The sequence below is a fragment of the Crocodylus siamensis genome, chromosome 4 (genome assembly GCF_052110815.1).
Source record: "Crocodylus siamensis isolate JL-2025a chromosome 4, ASM5211081v1, whole genome shotgun sequence".
NCBI classification, from domain to species: Eukaryota; Metazoa; Chordata; order Crocodylia; family Crocodylidae; genus Crocodylus; species Crocodylus siamensis.
The window spans coordinates 41423719-41450981 of record NC_143398.1 but is presented as its reverse complement, the minus strand read 5'-3'; the positions used below and the strand labels follow the sequence as shown (position 1 = coordinate 41450981).

The 27263-nt window shown below is 42.5% G+C and overlaps 1 protein-coding gene across 1 annotated transcript; it reads right to left on the bottom strand.

The window, feature by feature from the left end:
- Positions 1–26775, bottom strand: LOC149865656 (uncharacterized). The gene is made up of 6 exons (XM_090042164.1): positions 26375–26775; positions 25679–25805; positions 22382–22491; positions 21073–21152; positions 12381–12543; positions 1–2292 (listed from the first exon to the last, which is right to left on the bottom strand). Exons 3-6 carry the CDS (start codon positions 22434–22436, stop codon positions 2270–2272), a joined length of 321 nt encoding a protein of 106 aa, XP_089898290.1. The 5' UTR covers positions 22437–22491; positions 25679–25805; positions 26375–26775; the 3' UTR covers positions 1–2269.
- Positions 26776–27263: the final 488 nt, after the last annotated feature.

The following is a 27263-nucleotide window of genomic DNA, read 5'->3' as shown; positions in this document are numbered from 1 at the left end:
TTACTGTATTTACGTGGAGCTCGACTGACATCTGTGGTGCTATGTTTAGATGGTGCAGGCCTCCTCCCACCCCAGTGAAGATCAGAAGCTTTACCTGGATGTTTCTGTTTCCTGGTAAGCCTCAATATCTATTATTTTTGAAAGAAGACATTTGCAATTATTCTGATGGCTGTGAACAGTATACATGACATATGGCCTGTATCCATTTCTAGAAATAAATTACATCAATTAGTTTAGCAAAAGAGAAAAAGTATTTAAGTAATATTTTCTGATAGTATCTCCTTATTTAGTATGTATAAATATCCTTGCTAATTGGGACCTTTGGGTACATCTGCAATCCAAATAATAAATAACAATGATGCAAGATATGATCAGGCTGATAAAATTATGGTTTTTCCCCCAGTGCTACAATTAACAGCATAAAATTATGAGATATACCATAATGATTTCAATCATTAAGATATTAAGATTAAAATATATATGTTATTCTTCAAATGGGACCAATACCGTACATTTGAGCGCACCTAAAAGATTCAACAAGGAGTCATGTCAGGCATGTTGTAGGCAGGTAGTCTGCCAATATTCTCCACAACCCAGACAGTGAACCTCAGGACAAGTATACTCCAGATAATTACTATAAGGTAAGGTGGTTCAAGGTTCTACTGTGCGTCATCTGCTCCATGATAATTTATATGAGTACGCTTGTACCTTACAGGAGGTAGAAGCCAACATGCGGTAACTTAGCCCTTTTTCATGGAGACCTTTTTATTTAGGCTTCTTCTTTCACTGAGTCCTGAAGTCAAAATGGGTTAGCCTTTCTTCTGCTGTGGGGTAAGATTATGCACACAGTCACTTATCATGAAGCAGTGATGATTAACAAATCCCTGCTCCTTTTTGCCTCATGGCAACTAATTTGGTATCCTCATAGTATTAGTTCTGGCTTGCTGTCTTAGCTATGGGCTCCTTCTCCTACAAGGAAACTATTTGTTGTGCTGAGCCATTCCCTGACATCCATTTTGACCGATGCAGAAGCCCATCATAACTTTTTAATAAGTACTGTTGCGTTTGGGATGGTTACTGTTAGAATTATTATTACATATAAGCCCAAAGCCCCTCACACTGAAGTACCATATTTACTTGAATATAAGATGATCCTAAATTTAAGATGACCCCCCATGATTAGAATATGAAAATGCATCACTTTTCTATCATTTTACATATATTGAATCAAAATTATTAGAGGGTCATCGTTAGTGCACAATGCTGCTACTGGGCCAGGCTGGGGTCATGCTTGGTGCACCCCAGGAAGTAGCATGCACAGAGCCTGCCAGCATGGAGCAAAGGCAAGGGGCCAGCGACAGCAGCAGACAGAGGAGCTGAGGCTGCATTGTGGGGTGAGGGGGAATGGGGGGTGCAGATGCAAGGGGTGGGGAGAAGAGGAGCAGGCAGTAGTTGCCGCTATGGCCACGACCCAAGGTAGGGGCTGAAACCTGAGCCACAGGAGCTGCCTGCTGCCCCGCCCCCAACCTGTACACAATTCTAAGACAAGGGGCGTTCCCACCATGTTAAAAGGGGGTGGGGGGAACCTCCATAGGTGACTTGTAACTGTTAATAGTGGGGGAAGAGGGGCACACTTTAAAGGTTCTGGTAGTAAGCAGTGGGGTTCATGGCAGATACTCAAGACAAAGGAGTTTTGATTTTTAGAGATACTTTTGACATCATTTTTACAATACTATGTAATTCAAGATGAATACTGTTATAAAAGACAACTGAACAAAGAAAACCATGGTCATATGATTCATATGTGCATTAACATTTTTAACAAGAAAGTTGTCTCAATATATAATTAAGTTCATAGCAGGACTGCTCTCTTGATTTTCTCTCCATGCATGACCATGCTTTTGTGACAGCTAACCATTAAGCAATAACAAATGTAAATGCTTTGAAAAGTAATTGTCTTACTTTTTCAAAAAAATACTTTCTGCTTCCAAAATTCATAATAATGTCTAATATGTTAACAGTTTGTTCACTTTTGATCTGTAGTATTGCCATGTTAGAAACACGAGCATCTTTCATTGTAATCTTCAGGTGAGTTTTCAGTCGCTGCAAGAAAGAAAAGCTTCTCTCAGCTTATAGCGTAGTCACTGGGATAGTTAAGTAAAGTACGTAGAGGTTTGGCAGATTTGAAAGACAGTCACGCAGTGCCACTTCAAGAAAGAATCTGAGTCTTTTTTCAGGCTGGGTGGGCTCCTCTTCCTCATTACTCTTGTCAGCATTGCCATCTTTGAACATCTGGAAAAAATTGATTTCAGAGTTCAGATCATCTTAATCAATACTGTAAGAGGTGGAAATAGCATCTACACTTTCATCTGATGAGCTCTTGGAAGAAAGAACGTCTTTCAAGGGACTTGAACAGGTTCTCTCAGAAAAGCGGTTTTCTACCTCATTAATAAGGGTACAATATTTCACTCCTATAATAGTCCTCAGGTTTCTCAAAAGAGGACTCTTCCCCTCCTCCCAGTTTTGTGACACTCAGGATTTAGCCATCGCTATTGCTATATGATACATGAAGTCTTTTGATTGAAGAAGTTTGGACAGGTGGCCTGTTTGCATTAGCACTCTCCACATAAGAAACATGCAGTACATAATATTGAAGTCTTGCACTTTTCTAAGAAGTACATAAGCTTCAGCTCCAGCTTTTGAACCTCCATGTGTGATTTCATTCAGAGCTTGAACCATTTCATTAACATTGTCCAAAACATCTCTGATAGCCTTAACTCAGCAGTTCCAATGAATGTCGCAGTGATTTAATAGTTGGCCCCCCAGAAAAAAAGTTTTCTGATGTAATTTTTCAAAGACAGCACGTCTCTTTGAGTTTATTTCAATGAAATTCATAAAGTCTGGACACCTCCAAAAACATTTTGGACAACTGGAATGCAGGAAACTGTGTCTACTACACACAGAGTTAATTTAGGAGCATAGCAGTGAACAGAGTAAGCTAAAGGATTTTCACTAAGTATCCATATGGCCTTTATAGGGTCCTCTCATGCTGGCAGCTCCACCATAGCATTGACCAGTTAGACCTGAAATATCAAGTCCCAAGGCTGATAATGTACTCTTGATCAGTGTGGTAAGTAAAGCACCATCTGTTTGCAGCATCTTGTAGAAGCCAATAAACTGCTCTTGTATTTCAAATTACTGGTTTACGTAACGCGCTATGAGACCAACCTGTCATGTTTTGATAGATCCATTTTTTGTCTGCGGTGAAGGAAAGCACTCCAGCTTCTTTGACTTCAGTTATGATTGAATCTAGCGCTTGTGAAGCCATAATTTTGATTATTTCGTTCTGTGTAGGTAGCTGTAGGTAAAGTACTCCTCTGGGTTAACCATAAATCATTGAATACTCTCTATTACGGTTTCTAAATATGCTTGGTTATCCCTCCACTGTTTTTTTTATTTTGACTTTGAATATTTCCGAAATCTTTATTTCGCTTCCTTCCACGTTTTAAAACAAGTCATTTGAAATGCTGCTTCCCTGTTTGGCCCATTGCCAAATGCTCGACAATAAAAACAGAATTCATTGTCATCAGGGACACTGTGTTCAGGACATTTATACTCATTATACCACACTTGCCTGAATTTTCTGGTTTTGGTCCCATGGGCGCTGGCTGGAAAATCAATTACTGGCTGATATGGACCTTCTTTGATATTTTCTAAAGCTGCATATGGTCCAAAGCAAGGGTCTCTTTTATTGAAAGCCGCACTAATCTCCATATGAGCATTTGAATTGAAATCCAGAGTATCTCTCGTGGCTGCTGTTAACATGCTTAACTCTGGAAGAGTCAGGTTCAGTTCCTGATGTCTTGACACTAGCAATTTAGCTTTCTTCATGTAACAAAAGTCCAAACTTAATTGTCTTTTCACCGTTGTACAAAGTTAATTTTCGGTACATTATTAAATTAACTCAGTTTAAATGGAGGCTGTCCTCAACCTGTTTTTCAGAAAAATAAGTAAAAAGCATAATGAAATTCCAAGGCCTAACAAACACATTTGCAGATGCCACATTGACTGAGAAAGTGGAAGACACATGAGAACAATTATTAAGGCGAAGGGTCAAAGACACCCATTGGTTATGTTATTAAGGTTCAAAAGTTTTTAAATAAGCTAGTAGCTGTCAACATTTTTGCAGTCACAGATCCCTGAAAAATGGGGAATGGAGGCACAGACTCCCTTTGTATCTCTTTCTTTCTCTTTCGCGATGGTGCTGGATCCTGCCTGAGGCAGTGGCAGGGACAGGAAGAGATGCTGCTACCTGACCACACTGATGTTAGTGCTTGGGCAGCCTCTGGCTGTGGGGGAGCTGCAACGCGCTGTGCCTGCTGCCGCTGCTGCTGCTTGTTCCGTTTCTGGCTGTGGACGGAGCTAGAGCAGCAGCAGCCACCTTTCATGGACCCCCTAGACATGCTCCATGCCCCCCTGATAAATCTGGGTGGGGATGTGCCCCACATGCCCCCTGAAGCATTGCCTATGGGAGACTTTGTCTTAGAATCAAGTAAATACAATAAGTTAGACTCCAGTAGCTGGATTCACATAGATCTTGGAAGAACTTAAACAGGACCTAGCCAGAATTTAGGTACCTATTTAAAATAACTGATCCAATATGTTTTGCTCAGCAGCCACAAAACTTTCTGGATTCATTACTTGGCTCCATTTTTACTCAACATTTTCTCTAGCCTTGGCCTGCTGCATATGCTCAGAAACAAGCCAGACCAGACACTTCCATTGCCCCTCTGGGTAACCTGTTCCGGTGCTTTACTACCCTCCTAGTGACAGAATTCTTCACAATATCTAACCTAAACTTCCCTTGCTGCAACTTGAGACTGCTGCTCCTTCTTCTGTCATCTTTCACTGAGAACAATCTAGCTCCATCCTCTTTTGAACCCCACTTCAGGTAGTTGAATCCCCCCTCAGTCTTCTCTGTTGGGTCATTTCAGCCTGCATCTTGAAAAGGTTGCTGACTGCTGGTCTAGGGAACCTAGGAACCTAATCCTGTTCCTTTGGATTACATATATTTAGATGTTGTAATGCCTAAGTGGAAGCATCAAAGGTGATCATGAACTAGTCCTGACTAGTTATCTGTGATGTATTCATGCCATTTTGTGCCCAGGCGGTATAAGGTGACCTGTAGTAACTTGATTAAATTATCTTTTCTTCCCTGACTGCAATGCATTGAACTGTTCCCTGGCATTTTTGTCTCCTATGGATTTCTCATTCATATGAGAAAACGACCAGTAGCTCTGTCTGGTCACACAATCACTGATCAACCCCAAGTGAGTAACTAATGCAATCTGATACCACATCACAGCAGGCCTTTTAAAATTTGGAAATTAAACAGGGACAGTAAAAGCTTAATTATGTACCAGTGATGTCCAGGGAATTTACCATTGACTTCAATGAAAGCAGGTTCATGACCTAAGTCTCTCCTCTTTGATACTGAGAATGGAGCCCTTGTGGAAATGTATGCATCCAATCCTCTGCAGTCCATTCTTCACATTCCCACTACCACAGCACTGGAACGACTCTATTACTATGATAAGCTGCTGATAGGGTGTGAGGCTTAAGTGAAAAGGAGAAAAAGAGCTTAATTTGGAAATGACTACAATAATAATTGTATTTTGTCACATGCAAAACACACCTTTTCCCAAAAGTCAGTTGCTGGGAATTGGGGTGTACATTTTAAGTAAGGAAATATGGGTGGATGCTTTCTCTTTCCTCCGGCAAGGGCTTGGCTATGCTGTATTTCTAAAGTGGAGCTGAGTCCCAGGTACAGGGGCAGTGCTGCCGTTGAATCAGCTGGATGGCCCACCCAGCTCCATTTGAGAAGAGACAAGGGGTCAGGCAATTTGATTCAGCCAGCAGCATCTGTAGTGTCCTGTAGCTACAGGGTTAGAACAGCCACAATATTTTGCTCTCCCCCACATCTCAACTGCAGCTACCCATGTTTTTCCTGGGAAAATACTGCATTTAACAGTATTTTTGAGGAAAGATCTTTTTTCTTCATTGTGCCTCTCAGAAAACAAGGCATGGCATTTATTTGGGGACATGTTGTATGAGAGAAAATAGGGTAAACATAGCCCTATGTTTTCTGTGCCTCATACTGTGTGTAGCACAATTTACTACATACTAGATGCTGAAATGTGTATATTTTTCATGACACCAGCTTTTTTTAAATACTTAAAGTGAATTCACCAGTTACTGCTCACAAATCTTGCTTTGTTCTATATAAATCAAAGTGCTGGCTCCAAAAGCCTTCTTTTCAGAGCCAGCTAGCTGGATTTAATTGCTGCTATATTGAAAAAGGTTATTAAATGCCAATTTTATTTCTTCAGCTATATTTAGTTTTCTGACCAGAATCACTAAGACATTTATATTCATTGCTCTTAATGTATGCAACCTACAGACAAGGAGCAACTTTCTTTATTAAAAGTGTCTTTCTATTCTATACCTTAATAAGAAGTCATTAGACTTGCCCGTCAAAAACTGATGTCAATCATTTTGCAATGTTTAATGCACAAATACCAAGGCATATTTGTGGAAGAAAAGTATGCCCCAAAGCTTCTTGTTCTTGATCATGATATATGGTATAAGAGAGTAGTAAATAGGAAATCTGCTGTCTAGCAATTGGTGAAACAGTTGTATTTATGGTGAAGTTCACTTCAAGGAAATTGATGTTTCTTTTAATAGCAATAAAAAGGTGTGACAGTAGAACTAAGTTCTTCTCTACTGTCATTTCCCTGAGTACAAGACACTAGACAGTGCTTAAGGCATTAAAATGTAGAACACATTAGGTCCCCATCTATCATCTTTGACACATAACAGTCTTTCATTTTTTCTTGATTTCCAAAGATCCCTCACAGTTCAGAACAACAGTGTGGCTAAGATTTAAGGCCAGTCACTACCAAGTTTTCCATAAGGGAATCCATTAAAAAAAAAGACAGAATTAAGCACAGGGTCATTGCTAGAAACAGATATAAATTTTGAAACTCAAGGTTGTTTATGTTTTGGAAGCATATGTATTTTATTTTGGAGGGTTTAGTAAACATAGGCCTAAGGTCTTGACCAATTTAAAATATCACAGTGGCATAGCTTTATTCAAATTGACTAAGCTTGGCCAACTTGTACTAAATAAACATCTGACTGTATAGCAGAGGATACTAAGCATATATATTGTTTCCTATACAACACTTTCTTCTCTTTCTAATGTATTTAAATTAGCAGAAGGAAAATAATGAGTTTCTGTCAAATGTTTTATATTACAAAAACAGGCTTTGCTAAGAAGATTGGGCAGATGGATGGATGGATGGGTTTATTTTATTGGCTGGTGAACAAAACCATTACAGGCCTGTGAGAGAAACAGCAGTAACATCTTATTAAAGCATACTGAACATACCAATACAATAACTTCTGGTGGATGAATAATAAACAACTGTGAATCACGGCTCTACAACTGCAATGCTAGATATTGAGGATATATAAATATGTAAACCAGTAAAACCATTCCAGAGTGGCTTGTATGGTCATTGCAACTTAGGGAAAGAATTTGAGACCCCTAGTTCAATACTTGTTGGTATTTATCTAAATCAGCTTTTGCAAAATGCATTTTATATGCCCCGTGGGTAAGGAGGTAACATGGAGGCAGAAATTTTCATTTATGCACAGTAAAAACATACACTTACTGAATCAAAGCCTGCATGACGGGCCCAATGTTACTAATACAACTGGGACCAAAGTCCTAGTTTTCTTTATTCAGAGCCTCTCTTCTAACAGCTGGAGTATTCTGTGTTTCCATACTCCATAGGTAAGTAGGACGTTGGATGGTGCCATTGCCTATATCAGCACACTATTACTCTGGCTTAGAGCATTTTCATAAAAAGGGAATAGGTTTTATTTTGTCCTTGTCCCTCTGTACTGAGCCTGCCAACAGAGGAGCACTTAGTACTAGGCAGACTACCAACTCATCATACATAGATGGCACAAGAACTTATCTGAACTTCTGACCTTGTAATAAAGACTCCAGGTGAAATCCTGGCCACGTTGTAATGAATGACAAAACTCCTACGAACTTCAGTGGCATCAGGAATACTCTCTGCACTGTATTCTGGATAAATGGTCACATTCATCTGGAATATCCTAAAGCCTAAGCAATTCTAATGTGACTTTAAACCATGAAGATCTGGAATGATCTCATTAGGAATTAATGTGACTGACTTGCAACTGTAGCATTGTAAGACCTGTAATTCTTCTAATTGTTAGAACAGCTGGTGTTTCTTCAGCTGGTATTTTTTGTGTGGATGGGACTGTCTGCAAAACATTCTTTAAATATCTAAGGACAAAGTCTAATGGTTTATAGAGATGCACACTTTTTAAATGAAAAAAGTTATGTGCAACATTATATTTAAGTGAAATTTTAGGGACCTGGCAGCAGCCTGGACAGCAGGCCTAATTAATATATATGATTCAAATAAAAGTATTGAATGCTAGGGTTGTAAAAGCATTAAACCTATGGTTTTAGAAATATTTTTATTATCGTAAACCTCCATCTATTAGAAAGCACATGAACTATATCAAGAAACTTTAAATGTCAACCTGAATTTACCTGTATTATGCAGGTAAATTTTTTCAGAATACAGAGATTAAGAACAAATTTCATACATTTCATAGACATTAGGGTTGGAAGGGACCTCGGAAGATCATCGAATCCAGCCCCCTGCCCGAGGGCCAGGAAGTCAGCTGGGGTCATAGGATCCCAGCAAGATAAGCATCCAATTTACTCTTGAAGGTGTTCAATGTAGGTGCTTGAACCACCTCTGATGGCAGGCTGTTCCAGACCCTGGGGGCTCGGACGGTGAAGAAATTCTTCCTTATGTCCAGCCTGAAATGGTCATTCAGAAGTTTATAATATAGGTCCAAGGACAGAGCCTTGAGTGACCCCACTGGTCATAGGGCATCATGATGATTGACTTCCTTTAACCACCACTCTCTGGGTCCGACCACGGTGCCAATTCCCAGCCAGTGGATTGTAGTGGACCCGAGGCTGCAGTTGGCCAGTTTTGCCAAGAGGTGATCATGGAATACCAGACCAAAGGCTTTTCTGAAGTGAAGATATATGGAATAAATCTCCTCTCCCTTGTCCAGGTGATAGGTCACCTGGTCATAAAAGGAAATAAGATTGGTCAAGCAAGACCTACCCACAACAAACCCATGATGGCTATTCCTCAGGATGTTGCTGTCAGCCAGTCCATTAAGAATGGCCTCTTTAATAATCTTTTCTAAGATCTTCCCTAGGAAAGAAGTCAGGCTGTTGGTCCTGTAGTTTGCCAGATCTACTTTCCTCCCTTTCTTGAAAATAGGCACCACATTGGCCTTCTTCCAATCTTCAGGCACTACACCAGAGCGCCAGGAGTTTTCAAAGATCCGTGCCAGGGGCTGGGTTATGATACTCGCCAGCTCCTTGAGTACCCTGGGGTGTAGATTAACAGGGCTAGCTGACTAGAAGGTGTCCAGCCTCTCAACATGTTCCTTCATGAAGTCAGCATTGATAGAGGGCAGGGAATCTCCCTCACCTAGGCCTGCCTGTCCCGTAATGGGCAGGGGCATCCCAACGGACTGCTGAAAGACCGATACAAAGTACCCATTTAATAGGTTGGCTTTTTCCTGGGCGTCGGTTGTCAGTTGTCCTGTCTGGTTTAGTAGGGGTCCAATGTTGCCCTTGCTTTTCCTCCAGCTCCCCACATATCTGAAAAAGGACTTTTTATTGTCCTTGATACTTGTAGCTAGTTGGAGTTCTGTTGTAGCCTTGGCTTTCCCAATTCACTCTCTGCAGGTCTGGACCAGTGCAGAATATTCCTCCATGGAGGTGAATCCCATCCTCCATCCTTTGTAGGCCTTTCTTTTTAGCCACAGGAGGTCCACTAGTTCTCTGCAGAGCCAAGGGGGCTGCTGTGCCCTTTTGCTGCCTTTCCTTCCGAGATGGAATAGCATTAGCTTGTGCATCAAGGATCGCTCCCTTGAGGAGCAACCACTCTTCCTGAACTCCCCTCCCCTTGGGGTCGTGGTCCTTTAGGGCCTCACCAACAAGCCTCCTGAGCTTGTCAAAGTCAGCTTTCCTGAAGTCAAGCTTCTGGCATTCATGTACAGGCAGGCAAGTGTCCCCTTGGGGGCCCTTGCCTTGCCACAGATTGTTCCAGGGCTGGGGCAGGGCCTTAAGTGCCATGGCCTGCTAGCTTTGCAAGTGTTGCTCAGTGGGCCAGCAGTGGCGGTAGTCCCCCCATCCGCTGGTGGGCTTAGTTTAAAGCCCGATGGAGCAGGTCAGCCAGTCTGGCTGAGAAGAGCCTCCCCGCCAGAGAGAGAGAGAGAGAGAGAGGTGAGAAGTCATCCTTTCCCAGCAGCTCACTGTCTCTCTTACTAAAGAGTGGACTGTGGTCACGGAAGCCAAAGCCTTCCCAGTGACACTAGCACCACAGTCTTTGGTTAACTACCTGGATCCTCCTCTCCCTCCTCAGCCCATAGCCTGAGACTGGGAGGATCGAAGAAAACACCACTTGTGCCCCCAGACCTTTTAGCCCTGCTCCCAGATCCCTGTAGCGCCTCATGACCCAGCTGGGAGTGCTCCAAGTCATGTCATTGGTGCCCACATAGATAAGGAGCATGGGATAGTGGTCAGTGGGCTGGACAAGTTTAGGGATTTCCTCCACAATGTCTCAGATGTGGGCTCCTGGGAAGCAGCAGACTTCCTGAACTAAGGGGTCGGGGTGGCAGATTGCCCCCTCAGTCGCCTTCAGGATGGAGTCTCCCATTACAAACACTTTGTGTTTTGTCTTGGGGAGAGCGGGGGCAGTAGCTACAGTAGAGCCCATGTTGCCTGTGGGAGCTGGCAACTCAGCAGGCTCTGCTGGGGCTGCAAGAGGTTCATGCCTGTTGCTGTTACATAACTCCAGCGGGGCAGGGACCTTGACGATCAAACATCAAATAGAAGCATTCTAAAATCTAGTTGCTGGTAAACATGTGGAACAAGAATCATGAATATACGGTAATACATTACTTTTAAAAATCATTTACGTGTCAAAATTAAAATATTCTGTTTCTTGGCTCCAGACTGTGAGCTTTGTGCAAAAGGAGGCAGAAGATTCCTTCAAAGGTACCTGAGAATCCCAAGACAGCAAAAAGCCAATGCAGACCACTCCACAACATTGGTTTTCCACCCTCTGCACAGGGGGTATGTTGGGATGGGGCAGGAGATGGTCACAGCATTCCACCTAATTCCCTTCCCTATCCTACATGGCCTGGAGTACTTTAAGTGACCCCCATCCATTTTGGCTCTTGCTCAACTCAGAATCAATGGAATAATTTGTCATAGAAATCACCCTCCATGCCAGAGAGGTAGAGGGTTGCCAAAGTAAACCCAAGCTTTAAAATGGGCTCCAGAGGTGATCCTGGGAATTGATTGATTCAACAATTAAAACTAGAATCAGTAGGCATATGATTAAATGCATCATGCTGGCTAATCAAGAAGAATCAGCGTGTCTATTGTAACAGGTACTGTGTCACTGATCTACTAAGATAGTTGTTTGAGGGTGTTAAGAAGCAGGTGGATAAGGCAGAGTCAGTTGATCATAACAGACTTGGAGTTTCCAAAAGCATGTGATGAAAATTCTTCTGAAAGGCTCTTAAAGAAATTAAGCTGTGATGGGATCAACAGGAAGGTCTGCTGATATAAAAATGTATAAAAATCAGCATATAAGGGGTAGGACTAAATGGAACATCTTTTGTAATAGTAAACTGAGCAGTGGGGGTCTTTCTAGGTATCTATGTTACGACCTGAGTTGTTTAATGTGTTCATGAATTATCTGGAAAAGAGTAAATTATGAAGTGGCAAAGTGTGCAGATCATCCAAAATTATACAGACAGTCAAAACTAAAGCTGATGGTGAAAAATTACAGGAAGATTTCACAAAACTGAGTGAGTAGGCTACAAGGTGGCAGATGAAATTCAGCACTGGTAGGTGCAAACTAACATGCCTCAGGAAAAAAATAACCCTACCTATGCAGACACAATGATGGGATCTGAATTAATTCTTCTCACTCAAGAAAGAGATGTTGGAGCCACTGAGGATAATTCTCTAAAAACATTGGATCAATGTACAGCAGTGTCACAAAGGTAAGGAGACTGTTAGGGAATTATTAGGAAAGGAACGGATAACAAAACTGAAAACATCATTATACCATGATATAAATCCATGGGGCACCTATATCCTGAACGCTGTGCAAAGTTTTGGTCATCCCACCTCAAGAAGGATAGGACTCCCCTTTGCTCCCAAGCACCTTCGCCGTGTCCTGGCCTGGAGCCGTGGCTCTTCCTGCATTGCGGCTCTGCTTCTCTCCGACTCACTGCCACCAGCGTCGACTCCAGGTACGTAGAAGGGGGGAGCAGCTGGTCCTGGAATTCCTTCGTCATCCTCGTACAGACTCTCGTGTCTAGGATCCACTGAAATTATCAAGTGACAGGTTTACAACAAACATAAAAAGTACTTTTTTCCCCACACAATAAGTAGTTGACTTACAGAACTAATTACCAGACCATATTGCAGAGGCCATAAATACAGCCAGAGTCAAGAAGTGGTTAAACAAATTTATGCAAGATAAGCCAATCAAGGACATAACCTCCTGCTCAGGACATCCCTAAATCTGTAGCTGTTGATATCACAGGCAGGGTCTGACAGGAGATGGATCACTATATGCATGCCCTGTTTCTTATACTCCTCCTCTAAAGCAAGGATTCTAAACCAAGGGGGGCTGGAACCCTGGGGGGCCATGAGGTCCTTTTAAGTGTGTCACAGGGTGCCACAGAGAAATAGATGTGCAAACACCTATACATGACTCGCAAGATAAACCCAGAGATTTCATATAGGAGTCTATAGTGTAAAAAACATTCTAACTTGTTGTGGTCTTCTTGAGTTCTTTGCAAGCAAGAAATTACTCTATTATTTTTCTGTAGTCAAGGAACACATGAAAGCTAAGAGCTGGCCTTTTCTGAAGGGTGCCTTGAGTTTAACAACATTGAGAACCACTGCTGAAAAGCAACTGCTGCTTGCCACTGTTGGAGACTGGGTACTGATCTAGACGGAGCTTTCACATGACTCATTATGGCAGTTCTTACAAATAACAAGGTGGCTTAGAACTGTATTTCCCCATTACATTTTTGGATACATTGAATATAAATTTGGCACAGCTATGAATCTACCCAGCTACCTGCCTTGGTCAGATTTTTGCTTCCTTTCTTTGTGACTAAATGAGGCACGTATAGACCTATGCCCAATCCTATACAATACTGAGCACTTCATGTCCAGCTGCTTGCAACCTCCCCCCCAACACACCTTTCCATCGATGGTGGTGGCAACTTCTTCAGGTCTGGGGCGCGTGGGATCGGAGTGGGGGCAGGGCCCTGCATGGGCTGATTTGCCCAGGGCCTCGCACCCTGCTTGGGCCAGCTCTGCTTCTTACACTTAAATATTCACGGGTGTTCTGTGCTTAAGAGGCAAGCAACCTGGCCCATGGTGGTTACAGCAGGTACATCGTTTTTCCTTAAGTTATTATTGTTACGATTATCTTGTGCATGAAAAGCCATTGTTAGTTCTCTTTTAACAAACATTATGGAATTATTATTGGAGAACTGTGTGTAATTTCAATTTCTAGGCTTTGAATTATGTTCCTTGAATAATCACTTAATTAAGCCCTGACATCACTTAGATATTCTTTACACTTACAGCAGTTGGCCATCTGTGTCTCACTAATAAATAAGTACTCCAATTCCAGAGCCATTTAATAAACTTTCAGTTAGAGAAGAGGAAAATTAAGTTAATTCTTTCATTATGAAAATATTCACTGCAGTCTAATTGTTCAAAAGCAGATCACACTCATAGTCAATTTAGCTAGATAATAACTAGCTTGTCTATTACTAATATACCTACAGTTTTAAAATTAGATAAATAAGAATAGTTGATAGAGTTTTGCAGTTTGAATATTTTCACTTACCCCACAAAAGATATTAATTTTCATCTATGTCTTTATGACATAAATTGACACGCTCTGGCAGCCTCACCTGTATCAGTGGTGTAGCATGCCTCTATGTTGAGAAGATGGCAGCAGCACACTTTGAACTAAAACATGTTTGATGTGCTTTAAAGTGCACCACCACCATTTTCTCAGCAAGGGGGCACGGTGTGCCACTACTACATGTGATGCACAGACAGTTTTAATTAGTGCAGCTCACTAATTAAAAAGCACCCAGAGCCACATCTGAAATACACGTAAAAATGCCCTCCATGAGGTACTAAGAAAATGTGCATTAGCCTGTCTTAATGTAGCCTGTCTTAATGTACAATAACTAAAGAGCACGCTGTTTAGGTGATGCTTAATGTGCATTAACTAAATAGCACATTTTTAGTGATGCTTTAATGCACATTAAAATAGGTTAATGTACATTAATGTGCATGTGTAGACATTAGCTAAATATTAGATGCTAAACAGCTAAATTTAGCTATTAGCTAAATATTGGAAGCTTATATTCCCCCCCCCACGTTTCTCATCATTTTCTAACAGTGTGCCAAGTTTTCAAATATATGAATGAACTTCAGTTTGCCATTAAAAATGACTCTGTTCTTTATTTTATGCAATTCATTTTTATTAAGATATTTAATTAGCCAAATGTAATAGCTCTGATACTAAGTAAAATTCACCATTTGAACAAACTTTAAAATAAATTCAGCACAGTATCAACTTAACATAGGCATGTAGATTTAATGATCATGTATGGGTTGTAGAATGGTAGACATCTACACTCCAGCTGTAGCTGAACATTGTGACTGGCTGATCCTATTATTTTGTGAAATTGCAGGATAGCAGTTATAATAAGCAGAGATAGATCATATTTTCTGTACACATTTATAGACCTAATCCTATAGGGAATCTGTTCCACAACAATATGCACAATGATCTCCAGTAGCTTTCTGTATGACTGGTTTTGCAGCATCCACTTATTAATCCTGAACCTGCCATGAGCAGTAGTGTAGTAATTTGAACTAGCAATTAGCTAGCAACTGAACTAGCAATTTCACTTTTGTGGGAAATTTCAAAATGTCAGAATTTCCTAGGAAATGGTCATTCTGGAAAAAAAAAATGTTTTGGAAACAGTTGCATGCCCATGGATGATCTCAAGGCACATCCTCCTTGAAGTGGGGACAGTGAAAGTCATGAGAGCTCCATCTCAAGAGTCCTGAGCTTTTTGGCTGCCTGATGCAAAAAAGTGAAACCCAGGGCTGTAAGGAGTTATCCATATATCAAAGCAGCCCATAAACACTTAACCCTGAAAATCCATGCTCCTCTGCATCCTGTAGTACAACAGAAGTGTACAGAAATGGATGGTCCTACAATATTTAGGTTGAAACAATTGGCATTTCTGATTAAATCGTTTGATTAGAAAAGTCCCCTCCAACTCCCAGTAGCAATGCCTCCATCATTCTTTAAATTACTCTTGTATCTGAACTGGCCCACCCCACAGCAGGAGACTAAGAACTCTGAAAATATTATTTAGCTTCCAGCTTTCCAAGTAGAAAGTGATAGAGCCTTCCCCCCCACCATCATTTGCCAGCCCTGTCTTAACATTACATATAAGTATTTTTTTTAGTTATTGCTCTAACCTGATTCTTAGTATAATATATATGTTCTCCCATTTACCAGTCTCCACTAAAAAAGTTAATTAAATAGTGTTTCCTTATAAGCAGTCCTTGATTTGCAAGAACTTTCCAGCGGAGAGGGATAAAGCTGTGACATAAGAAAATATTTTATACCAGTACTCTGGAGGGGAGTACGAAGCTGTTTATACAGAAACATGATGGAAGTCTGGAATAACCAAACAGACTTAGTGTTCATAAGAAAACTAAGTAACAGAGACCTGTTAGAACAGGGGCGGGCAATTATTTTGGGCAGAGGGCCACTTACTGAGTTTTGGCAAGCCATCGAGGGCTGCATGACAGGCAGCCCAGGGCAGATAAATATTCATTTTCTAAATTTTTGGGGGGCCGTGTGGGCTGCATCCGGCCCCCAGGCTGCATTTTGCCCACCCCTGTGTTAGAAGTATACAGTAGGCCTGTGCAAAGCAGTTAATATTTGCTTTGGATTCAGATTCAGGAGATTTAGGGGACAGTGATTTGATTCGGTGATTCAAATCACTGTCCTGAATCAATTCAGCTAATCTGATTCGGAAATTTGGCCGCTGCTGAATTGGCTGAATCTCCCAAAAAAATCCAACCCATCCCCTGCCTGCTCTTCCAGCCCTGTCAATGGCTGTCCCACCCAGCCCTAGCATCCAGGCTCTTAAAAAAAAAAAAAAAAAAAAAAAGAAGCCCCGCACTTACTGGCTCCTGCCAGGCAGGAGGGAGAGGGGGATCCCCGCTGCCCCTCCCACTTCCCTGTGCTGCATGGGGGGCTCTTCCATGAGCCCTCAGAAGTCCTGACAGCCGTTACAGCAGCGGGTGAGTGTGGGCCTTTAAAAAAATTTTTTTTTAAGCACCAGGATGTTGGGGTCAGGTGAGGCAGCCATTGACAAGGCTGGGAAAGCAGACGGGGGTCAGGGGGTGCTCAGGAAGTTGGGAGAGCAGGCAGGGGATGGGGTCTGGCAGGGGTCCCCCCATGGTCCCCTGCCCCCTTCTCCAGCTCCTCCACCTTCCCCCTAGTTACTGGCATGGAGTCTGGGTCCAGCTCCCTGCAGCAGCGAGTGGGGACTGCCCGAATCTCCGAAGCTCTCTGAATCTTTTCCAAATCGATTCAGAGAGCTTCAAATTGATTCAGACCTTTTTATTGGTCTCCCAATTCATTTTGGATTTGGAGATTCAGCCATCGGATTAGGCCGAATCTCGCCTGAATTGAATCAGCACACAAAGATTTGTACAGCCCTAGTATACAGCACCTTCTTTTCAAGAGGAGATGTGACAAAGCTACTATCCAATAACTTATTTTTAGAGACTGAATAATATAACATTCTTCTTGTCATTCAATCATTTAGGTAAAATAAATTGCTAATTTTGTGGAAGATCTACACAGACTATATATCTATATCTATATCTATATATAGTTACTTTGCTGTGTGTATATATATATATATGACAACTTCTAGATAGATAGATAGATATAGAAGACAACTTCTTCAAGCTTTCCTGGAAAGCTAGAAAATATAGACATTGCAAGAGTCACCAGTAGACCAACTTCAACTTCATACAGCATTTTTCTTCATTTCCTAGTCTCCAAGGCAGTCACCTCTTTAAGAAATATACAGATTTCTTTTTAGTAATGAATTTCTTTTGTCTTAATTTTTTTCCTTTATTTTGTAGAATTCATACTTCAATTAGCTTTTCTGATGTTCATCCAAAAATTTAATCTGTTGAGTCCAGAAAGTTTTAGGCAAATCACTTTTCTTTCCCCTCCACTATTAAAAAGAATATCTGAGTTAAATCCTGACTCCACTGAAGTGTGTAGACAATTCCCTAGTCACAATCAACATGACTAGGAGTTCATTCCAACTAATTTGTTCAGCTTTGGTGTTGAAGGTCATATCCTTACCTGATGTAAAGCACTGTAGATCCATTTAACAGAGCTGAGGACATATGTATGGGCTTTGTATATAAAGTGCATATATATGTAATCCTTCTGCTGTGTACCAGTCAGCAGCAATAAGGGCTGGGTTCAATTTTGGGGACTAAAGATATTTTACCTTGGCTTGAGCCCCCACCCAGACCATCTGGGAAACACTAAATAAATTACTAGGGTGCCCTGCATAAACAAACCACCTCCCTGCAAGCAATGTAAACACAGAGGATAAATTTATTACAAAAAACAAAGGCAAAGAAAATCACTAAATAAATTTAAAACATTGCTAACTACAGGGCATAGTTCATAGATTGCAACCTTTTGGGGAGGCTTCACCCATACCTAGGCAGTCTGGGACTTGGGGATCACCCTATAGTCCTAGTTCCAATACCAGCTCTGCTGGGCAGGAACTGCAAAAGAAAACTTCAAAGGGGAGTTCAGGCCTACCTCACTGGGCCTGAACTGTGCAGCAAAAGTCGGCCAGGCCTATACTGCACTGAGGCCTGGGGTTCAACCACACAGCTAGGCTGAAACACCATAGCTGCAGGAAGAGCAACAAAATGGCCCCCGGCCTATGGCTGCAGCCTGGACATCTGGCCTCAGCTACACCCCATGCTAAAATGATACAATTACAAGACAGAGGGGGCCAGGTTCCTGTTGCCAGTAATTGCCAGGACCCATTCCTGGGCAGTTGGCTCCAGTGATTCACACCCCCATGGTGTTAGCCCACATAAGAAAAAAAGAAAAGAAAAGAAAAGAAAGAGGAAGGAAATTAGAGTCTCGGACTCCAAAACAGACTTTCGCTCCTTCTAGCTGAGGTTTTCCTTTTAAAAAGTTTTGCTTGCCTCTACAGAGAAGTGGGGCAGGGGGAGGGGAGAGATCCCCCTTCCCCACCGGGAGTAGGTTTCCTGGGTCTCAGTGTAACTGTGCAGCTCTCAGCAGGCAGACGAATAAAAGCCCAGAACCTGAGTGAGTTGTTTTTATATACCTGGTGTGACATCACCCAAGCCTTGTACAATCCAGGAGGGACCCATTTCAGTCTTTGTCCCAACCAATCTACCTGAAGCATCCTGTTTCCCCTGGCCAATGAAACCACAGGGTTTTACATATTTTCCCCAGATACAGGCTCCAGCTTGCCATGTGATGAGCACATGGCCAGAACAACAGGGGCCATCTTGCCCACATCAAAACAAACACACACACAACATAATACACAACCCAGCCTGTGTGGGGTTGTTACATATATAAATACCTTTAAGGGCATAACTTGTGTGCAATTCCTTTGGAAACTACTTTAAAACTGGCAGATGCATTTCTAAAAGTGACAATGGTCAGACCTCCAGCATGTTCCTGTTCAGATGATATGAACAACTAAAGAGGAGTTAAGGAGAAAAAAATGTAAATTCCTGTGATGTCTCATCACAGGTCTGTAGACTTTCTCTACAGCTATACTGTAGCTGTGTCATGGATAGAGAGCTTCATTTTCCATTACTATTAATGAGGCACATTTTATAAATACAACCATCCTTTCTTGAACTTACCCAGTAGGCTTAAATGTGCAAATTCTTTTTTTAAAAATGTAATAGTAACAAAGGGCTGCCAGATTGGTTTTCACTGTTTATGAAAATGATAAGTATTCCAGGCAGCTTTGCAGATAAATGGATCTAAAACTTATTAAAGTTTAACGCATCTCTTGCTCACTGCTCATTTCCAGGACAAACCTGTGTAAATAAATCAGAGAGCTCAAGGAAAAAAAGTTGTGTTTTATTCCACTCTGTAGGGAAAGAAAATGAGAGAAACTTTCTGGCTCCTGTTTTTCCCGTTACTATGTAGCAAAGGAGAGAGAGAACAAGAATGAGGAAAATACAGATAGAAGGGATGCATCATTTGCGTCTTTGGGAATGGAAATCAAGAGCAAAATCCAAGAAAGGATTTAGATATCTCAGCTCTTCGGGAAGATAAACTCTGATTTCTTAAGACACCCGGGGCTGGCCTATAGAAAATAGTTGAGAGGTGTATCTGAACTTTGGCCTCTTTCTGGAGCTTTGGGGCACATCCAGAGGAGTGTGCACACGTGGTGTGTGGCACCTCCAAGCTGTCTGAGGTGCTGCAAACTGCAGGCAGTGCATGTGCACTTGGTCATTGCACTGCTAATTTGCAGTGTGGCACCACAATTTGACAACGGGTGCTTACTCTGAATGTGCCCTTGGCCTCTAATTAAGGACTATAGGCAGGCACCCTGAGTGTGACCCTTGTGCCAGTTTGCTGCCTATTCTACCGTGTAATCATCCAAGGCAAATCCCCTTCAGTTTATTTATAAGGATGGCATGGGATACCTTGTCAAAGGCCTTCTTGAAGTCCAGATAAATAACATCCACCTTGACTCCTGCATCTAAACAGTTGGTGGCCTTGTCATAAAAGGAAGCTAAGTTAGTCAGGCAGAACCTGCCTACTAAAAACCCATGTTGGTTACCCCTCCGCATCACATTAGCCAGCGGGTTCCCACAGATGTGCTCCTTGATATTTTTTTCTAGGATTTTCCCAGGGATAGAGGTAAGGCTGACTGGTCTATAGTTCCCCAGGCCCTCCTTCTTCACCTTCTTAAAGATTGGGATGACATTAGCCCTCTTCCAATCCTCCGGAACTTGACCCAAGCACCGTGAGCGCTCATATATCCTTGCCAGTGGTTCAGCTATGACCCCCACTAATTGCTTCATTACCCGTGGGTGGAGTCCCTCCGGCCCTGGTGATTTGAATATGTCCAGTCCCTCCAAGTGTCTTTTTACTGATGCTTAAAGCAGTTCATTTCTCTGGAGGCCACCAAAATCACAGACACACACTCATTAGATGGCACAAAAGGTGTATTTGCAAATAGGGTCAGAGCAGAGTCAAAAACTCAGATTACTCTGAACCCACCAAGGAATTTTGCAGGCTGTATTTATCTTTTTCCTCCTGGGCACGTGTGCAGAAACAGGAACTCTTACAGCTCACTTCCATTTCATACAAGCATACATGTGGTTACATCACTACATACATCGCATGTATATTATAATGAAATACTTAAGTGTGCAGGGCGGAGAGGTAAATATGCATCAGCTAATTAAGCATGCTCAGAGACTACTATAGGTCACCAAGAGTTTAAACCCCCACCCTTTCAAAGACACAGTCAGTTGAATTCCAGCTTCTGTAATCTGCATGAGAAAGGCTAGGGAGAAGCTGGGGGAGAGTCTGTGATTTAGTATAAAAAAAGCTGTGGCAAGGCTGGGCAAGGAAAAAAGTCCTTGGCAGTGTTTCTTTCTTATCGGGTGCAAGATGCAAGCTGTGCATTTCTAACAATACTCCATTTCTAACAATATTCCATTTCTAACATTACCATGTCAGCACTGACTGTTGGTCGGCTGATGTTCCCTTTGTTGGTGTCCATGATGTATGTTGAGGGTTCGTCTCGATTCCCTTTTAAGATGACAGAGGCAAAAAACTCATTGAAGTGTTCTGCCTTGTCCCTGCTATCTGTCACTAAGCCCCCCTGCCCATCCTGTATGGGTCCTATGCTACCCCGCACCCTCTTTTTGCTCCCAACGTACCTAAAGAAGGACTTTTTATTGTCCTTAATCCCTAACGCTAGCCTAAGTTTTAGAGTTGCTTTGGCTTTCCTGACCGACTTCCTGCAGGTGTAGGCCAAAGAAGTATATTCTTCATTGCTAGCTACCCCCTGCTTCCATTTCCTGTATGCCTCTTTTTTTGCCCTTGGATGCCCCTGGTTAGCCAAAGAGGCTTCCTGGCTCCCTTACCCCTTTCCTCTGCCATGGAATTGACTCACTCTGAGCCCAAAGAATGGTTTCCTTGACCCTCAAAGCATCCAAGTTCTTAGCTCCTAGCACCCTGCTGACCAATCTCCTGAGTCTATTAAAGTCATCTTTTTTAAAGTTCAGCACCCGTACCCTGCTGAGTATAATGCCCGCCCTTCGCTGGATAGTGAATTTAATCATTTGGTGATTGCTGTCTCCTAAGTTGCCTTGAATCCACAGGTCCCCCACTAGGTCATCCCCTGTGGCCAACACCAAGTCAAGCAAGGTGTTGCCACTGGTGGGACATCTTACCTCCTGTGTTAGGTGGAGGTCCTGAATGCAGGTTAAGAACCTATGAGAGTGGTTAGATCTAGCTGACTGCTCCTCCCAACATATGTCTGGGTAGTTAAGGTCCCCCATGACTACCATATCTCTAGACCTTCTAGCCTCCTCAAGCTGCTTGGAAAATTCCTCATCTAGCTCGTCGTCCTGGTGCGGTGGCCTGTAGCAGACCCCCACCACCAGATCCCTTTCACTCTGAGCCCCTTGGATCCTAACCCACAGAGTCTCTGCTTGACCACCCTCTGACCCTAATTTGATTAGTGAAGATGTATACTGTTCTTTGACATAGAGAGCAACTCCCCCACCTTCTTTTCCTACTGTCTCTCTCCTATACAACCTATAGCCCCCTATTCCCACCACCTAGTCATGAGAAGAGTCCCACCAGGTTTCAGTTAGTCCCACTAAGTCAAAGTTGTTGCTTGGTAGCAAGAGCTCTAGATCCTCCTGCTTGTTTCTCATGCTTCTGGCATTTGTGTATATACACCTAATTCCCCTGGTGGCTATCCCTGGTCCCCCCTTAAACTGCTGTCTGATAGGATCTTTGCTACATACCTGGGTCTTGTGGGTGTCTCTTGGTCTGGTGTTCTGTGGCTCCCTCTGTACTCATCCTCCCCTTCCCCTGACAAACCTAGTTTAATGCCCGCCAGAGGAGATCAGCCAACCTGAAAGAGAACACGTTTACCTTTGATGTTGTAGTTAGAGCACTCACCTGGAACTGAGAAAGCAAAGCTCAATGCTTTCAGCCTGAGGGGGTTCAAATCCATATCTCCCACCTCTCAGGACATTGTCCTAACCAGCAGGCTACTGGCTTGGCTGAATAAGCTCTGCCAACCCCTCCTGCTGAAGAAGGATGCAAGATTCATGGGGCCAAAAAGAGAGAGTACACAAGGGAGCCTGATTTTATCAACCATTAGTTAGGTCATAGGGATAGGGGAGGGCAGGGTTATGGTCTCTATTCCTCAGATTGTTTCTGCATTTTATCTAATGACCGTCCAAATAAAAATGTATGAAATCTCCTGGGAGCAGAGGCTAGAAAGTACATTCCCAGGTGCCCTGGCTGTGTTCTAACTCTATAGGAAGCTCAGGTGCCTAACTCGGTTTTGTGAACTCCACTTCCTGAGTTGTGCACCTAAAAGTTGGATGTGGTGATTCTGAGTGTGAGCAGAGCTGCATCCAATGTTCCCTCTAAGGAGTAGCAGTCCGTGAGCATGCCGCTTCAGTCCCGCCTCCCCCTTTTGGTGTGGTCCGCTGGTAAGTGTCCCACAGTAAATGTCCAGGTGGAAGTGGGCAGGGTTCGGCCACCACCCTTCTCCGTGCTAACTGCTGCCCAGAGCAGTGTAGTGGAGTGCTGTGGGGCAGCCATGGGCTGGACACAATCAATTGATAGATGGCAATACAACCCTTGTCCTAGCTCTGAGCTTGCCAAAGTTGGGAACCCTTCTCAGCACAAGGTAGATGGACCCTAAGGCAGCTGAGAGTCATGAGACGCACAGCTTGCAAGACGTGTGTGTTCCCCAGGCAGCGACCTGGAAGCAGAGCTCCAACAGTCACTTGCTGTTTAACGCCTTTTTGGGATAAAATCATTGGTAAGAACTGAAGAAACCAGAAAATCACCCAGCAGAGACAAAGTGTGCTCACTCTCATTAATGATATTTTTTGCAAAAATCTTGTTGGTTTAATAAAAGATATCATCTCCAATTAATTGAACTGAAAGGGAGGCACCGGGGCCAGTGTGGGACACTTACCGAAGGTAAGCTCCTTGCTTCTCATGTGGGGCAGGCAGCAGCTCCTCCCCAAGGTGAGGCAAGGCAGGGATGGGGCTGGGGTGGGCTCTGCCAGCTCCAGGGAACTGCTCCACTCTCCAGCCTTGATGTCATGTACCTTCTTGCTCCCTGAGGCAATGTGGGAGTGCGGAGCAGTTCCCCAGAGCCAGCGGAGCCCGTACCAGCCCCAGTCCCTGTCCCCACCTTGCCTCAGGGAGGAGCTGCTGCCTGCCCTGCATGAGGAGTGAGGAGCTTACCTTCGGGAAGTGTCCCACACCAGCCCTAGTGTCTCTGTCGCACTCTGCACCCAGCTCCTCTCCGGGTGGGTGCGTGACATTAAAAAGTTGGTGTGCGGCAAGATTTTTAATTGTGCCTGGCCGCGCACACGCGCAGATTAGAGGGAACCTTGGCTGCATCCCTTTGTAAATCTAACCCTCAGTCCTAAATTGTTATGTTTGTCCCACTATATCCAGGCCAACACTTAGCTCTAACTCTCTACTCTGTAATTTGGGAATCTAAATGTCTAGAAAAATTTTGCTGTTGACCTTTTAAAAAAGATTATATCCTTGCACCAAACAAACCAATCATTTCTCTGTATTGGCAAAGGCTTTCTGGAAGCTAGACTGAAGTATGCAGACGTGAGTGCAATGTTTTCATAACAGTCCTAATAGATAGTCTGTCCTCATCAAAAGAAACCAATGTCCACTTTCCTCTGATGTCATGATTTGGCATTTCAGGATTGGGACAGCAGGACAATTGAACGCTGGGGTTAAAATGTACCTATGTTTTTCAAAAGAATTAGTGTAAAACTGGAGTCTTGAGTCCTTGTGCATATTCAGAGTCAGATCTATGACTGTAATGATCAAAACAATGCTTTTCCCAGTCTTGTGAAGCCCATGAAGGTCTGGGGTTAGAGAGTTGCTATGCAACTGAAAATACAAAGAAACAGCACATTTTCCTTCTCTAAAATTTTCCTTGCTCTCAAATTTACACCCTTATTGAAAAATTAAATATATGTATTTTACAGTTGTAAAGAAAATGTGGCAGTTCAGGGATATTTGCCTCACTCTTCAGGGAGTCAATCTGAAACAACAGCTCTGGGACATATGGGCTGTTCTCATTGATCTCAGTGATGACAATTTAATGAGAGCAATTTGTGTCCATACCACTAACAACTTCTAATCACACAAAGAGAAAAAGCCACATTCTACAGATCCATATAATTTCTAAATCTCATTTCAATTGCAGAGAAGGCAAGCTTAATCAGGTTCCAGGAAGAACTACTGTCTATTGCAGTGATTCCCAGCCAACACCAGGGTCCTTGTGAGATCCTCTGAAGGGTCCTGCAAAGTGTGAGGAGGTAAGTGAGGTGCAAAGAGAAAAGCAGATAGGGACAAGCTTGAGGCTGCCCTTGTCTAGCTAATCCCCTACTCCTAATGCATAGCCCTCCTGCAAAGAAGTAAGCACTGTAGGCTAAGACTAAGCTGGATTCTGTTCCTTTTTGGACATGGTTAGAGTTGTGTAGTGTGCTCCAGCCAGTTATGACTACACAAGACAGAAACGCTGCACACAGGTGTTCATGAGAGCACTGACTGATCTACAGAAAATCTCGGTGATATCTAGGAGGGGGAACCCACCTTGGTTCTCACATCTCAGAAGGAGCCTGTAGGACTAGCAGTCAGAAAACCAAAAGAAAACACTAAGCACACTTGACACCAGGAGACATAAAACCTCACAGCACCATTTTCACTGAATCATTTTTCAGAGCAGGGCAGCTCTTTAAGGCGCCATTATAAAACTGTGTGAGAGTGCTGTTTCCACAGGATTTGGGATTCAGCCAGTACCATCAGTTCCTTCCACATTCAGCTGCATCAATTTCATCTACTTTGTTACAGATAAAGCAATTTTAAATGAATTTCTGCTAGAGGACCGAACCCATTAAATATACATACAAAGTCCCTTTGCTTGAAGAGGTAAAATGCAATAGAAAGCTTATCTATTAAAGGGAAAGATCTATTAGAGGAATTATTTTCTGTGCATCAAACCAATACATAATAAAACAGAGGGCTTGATATACAATAATTACCTTTTTTGTTGGCAGGAGTTCACTTCAACTTTCTGCCAGTGAAATCAATTCACTAGTTCTTCTGCTTTTTCAGGTGTAATGTCTTTACATCTTGCTTTCCTGTAATTGTTTTGGTAACTGTTCAATCCTAGAAAGATAATTAAATTGAAACACTTTTATTTGTGTACATAAAATAGTTTTGTTATTAAGCTAAAAATCTAATTATATGGAACACTTTGAGGCAACATCAGGCTTTGTTATCCAGTTTAAATTAGCATGAAATGTCCACTAAATTAGGTTGAAGTCACAACAAGAGTCAAATACTGCTTACTAGGCTCACAAATAATTCAAACTTACCTGTGATGTAACTACTTCAAAATCACTGGAGATACACTAGGGATGACTATGGTGTATTGATGTCAATGTGACTGACTGAAGAAGTCTAAAATAATTTGCCTGAAGAATTTAAAAAGAATTGACCCTCAAGACAGACACTAGAGCAGTGCTTCCCAAACTATTTTCCAATGTAAGTCCATTTTAACACCTGAAAATTCACTAGATCCCCAATGCCAGTGAAAGCAAAACAACAATAAAACAGCATAACAACATTCAGTATATAATTGTTAAAGTTTGCATAGTATAGAACAACATAAAATACATAAGAAAATCTATGTTTTTAAAGTACTTTTGTCAAATATTACAATTTTATGTACTCACCAGGCCTAATGAGACACATGGGCTTGCATGTTGCAACACAGCTTCTCAAAATCTGCCAGTGTTATTGCCTTGTGGGGTCAGGCCAGCTCTCAGGATCTGTTAGACAGGAGGGTGTGACAGGAGGGTGTGACACAGTTGCACATATACAAACACACAAATCAATTGGGTGCATACACACACACGCTACCAACCCAGGCATGTACACATTCAAACCAGCCTAGGCACATGCTTACTTATCCCCAATTCAAGAACATACACACTACACACCAAATATTAGACAACAATCAGTTGTCAATACCCACACACTCCATACATATACACAGATCACTAATTCATATATCACACACCCAATGATATATATATATGTGTATGTGTGCACCAGTGCACACACATACCACCCACCTACACATACACACAGGTGAGTTCCTAACTTGGATGGTATGGTATGTATGTGTGTGTGTTTGGGGTACTTGGGATACCTGAGGGAAGGTTAAGGTGAGAGAGAAAGTGTAAGGAGTAAAAGTTGCTGGAACCAGGATTAGAACTGGTGGACTAGAGAGAAGCTGGCTGAGGAACTGAGGCTTGGGGTTACTTAAGGTCAAGTGGCCCCAGGGTTACTTAACATTACTGGTGCAAGGGAAAAAGCCCGGTGGCAAGGAGGAGATAGCCAGGAAAGAAACTGAGGCAGAAACCTGGAAGCTTGGGGCTGGAAACTGAGGCTGAAAACTGAGAGCTTGGGGCTGGAAACTGAAGCAGAAATCTGGGAGTTTGGAGGGCAGATAAGTGGTGTCAAGGAGAAAACAGTCAGAAAACAGACAAAAACTCAACTCAGGGTTTCAAAATAACAGGTTAATTAAACAGACAACATACTACACAGCCCCATGAAGTT

Bases quoted from the DNA above. Each gene is read 5' to 3' on its own strand.
- LOC149865656 (XM_090042164.1), bottom strand. From the start codon at position 22,436: ATGAGTACAGAGGGAGCCACAGAACACCAGACCAAGAGACACCCACAA. The intron at 12,544-21,072 runs GTAATGTTAGAA...TGATAATTTCAG, and splicing joins CAACAGTCAGTGCTGACATG to TGGATCCTAGACACGAGAGT. The intron at 2,293-12,380 runs GTGCTTGGGAGC...AATTTTTTCCAG, and splicing joins CAGGCCAGGACACGGCGAAG to ATGTTCAAAGATGGCAATGC.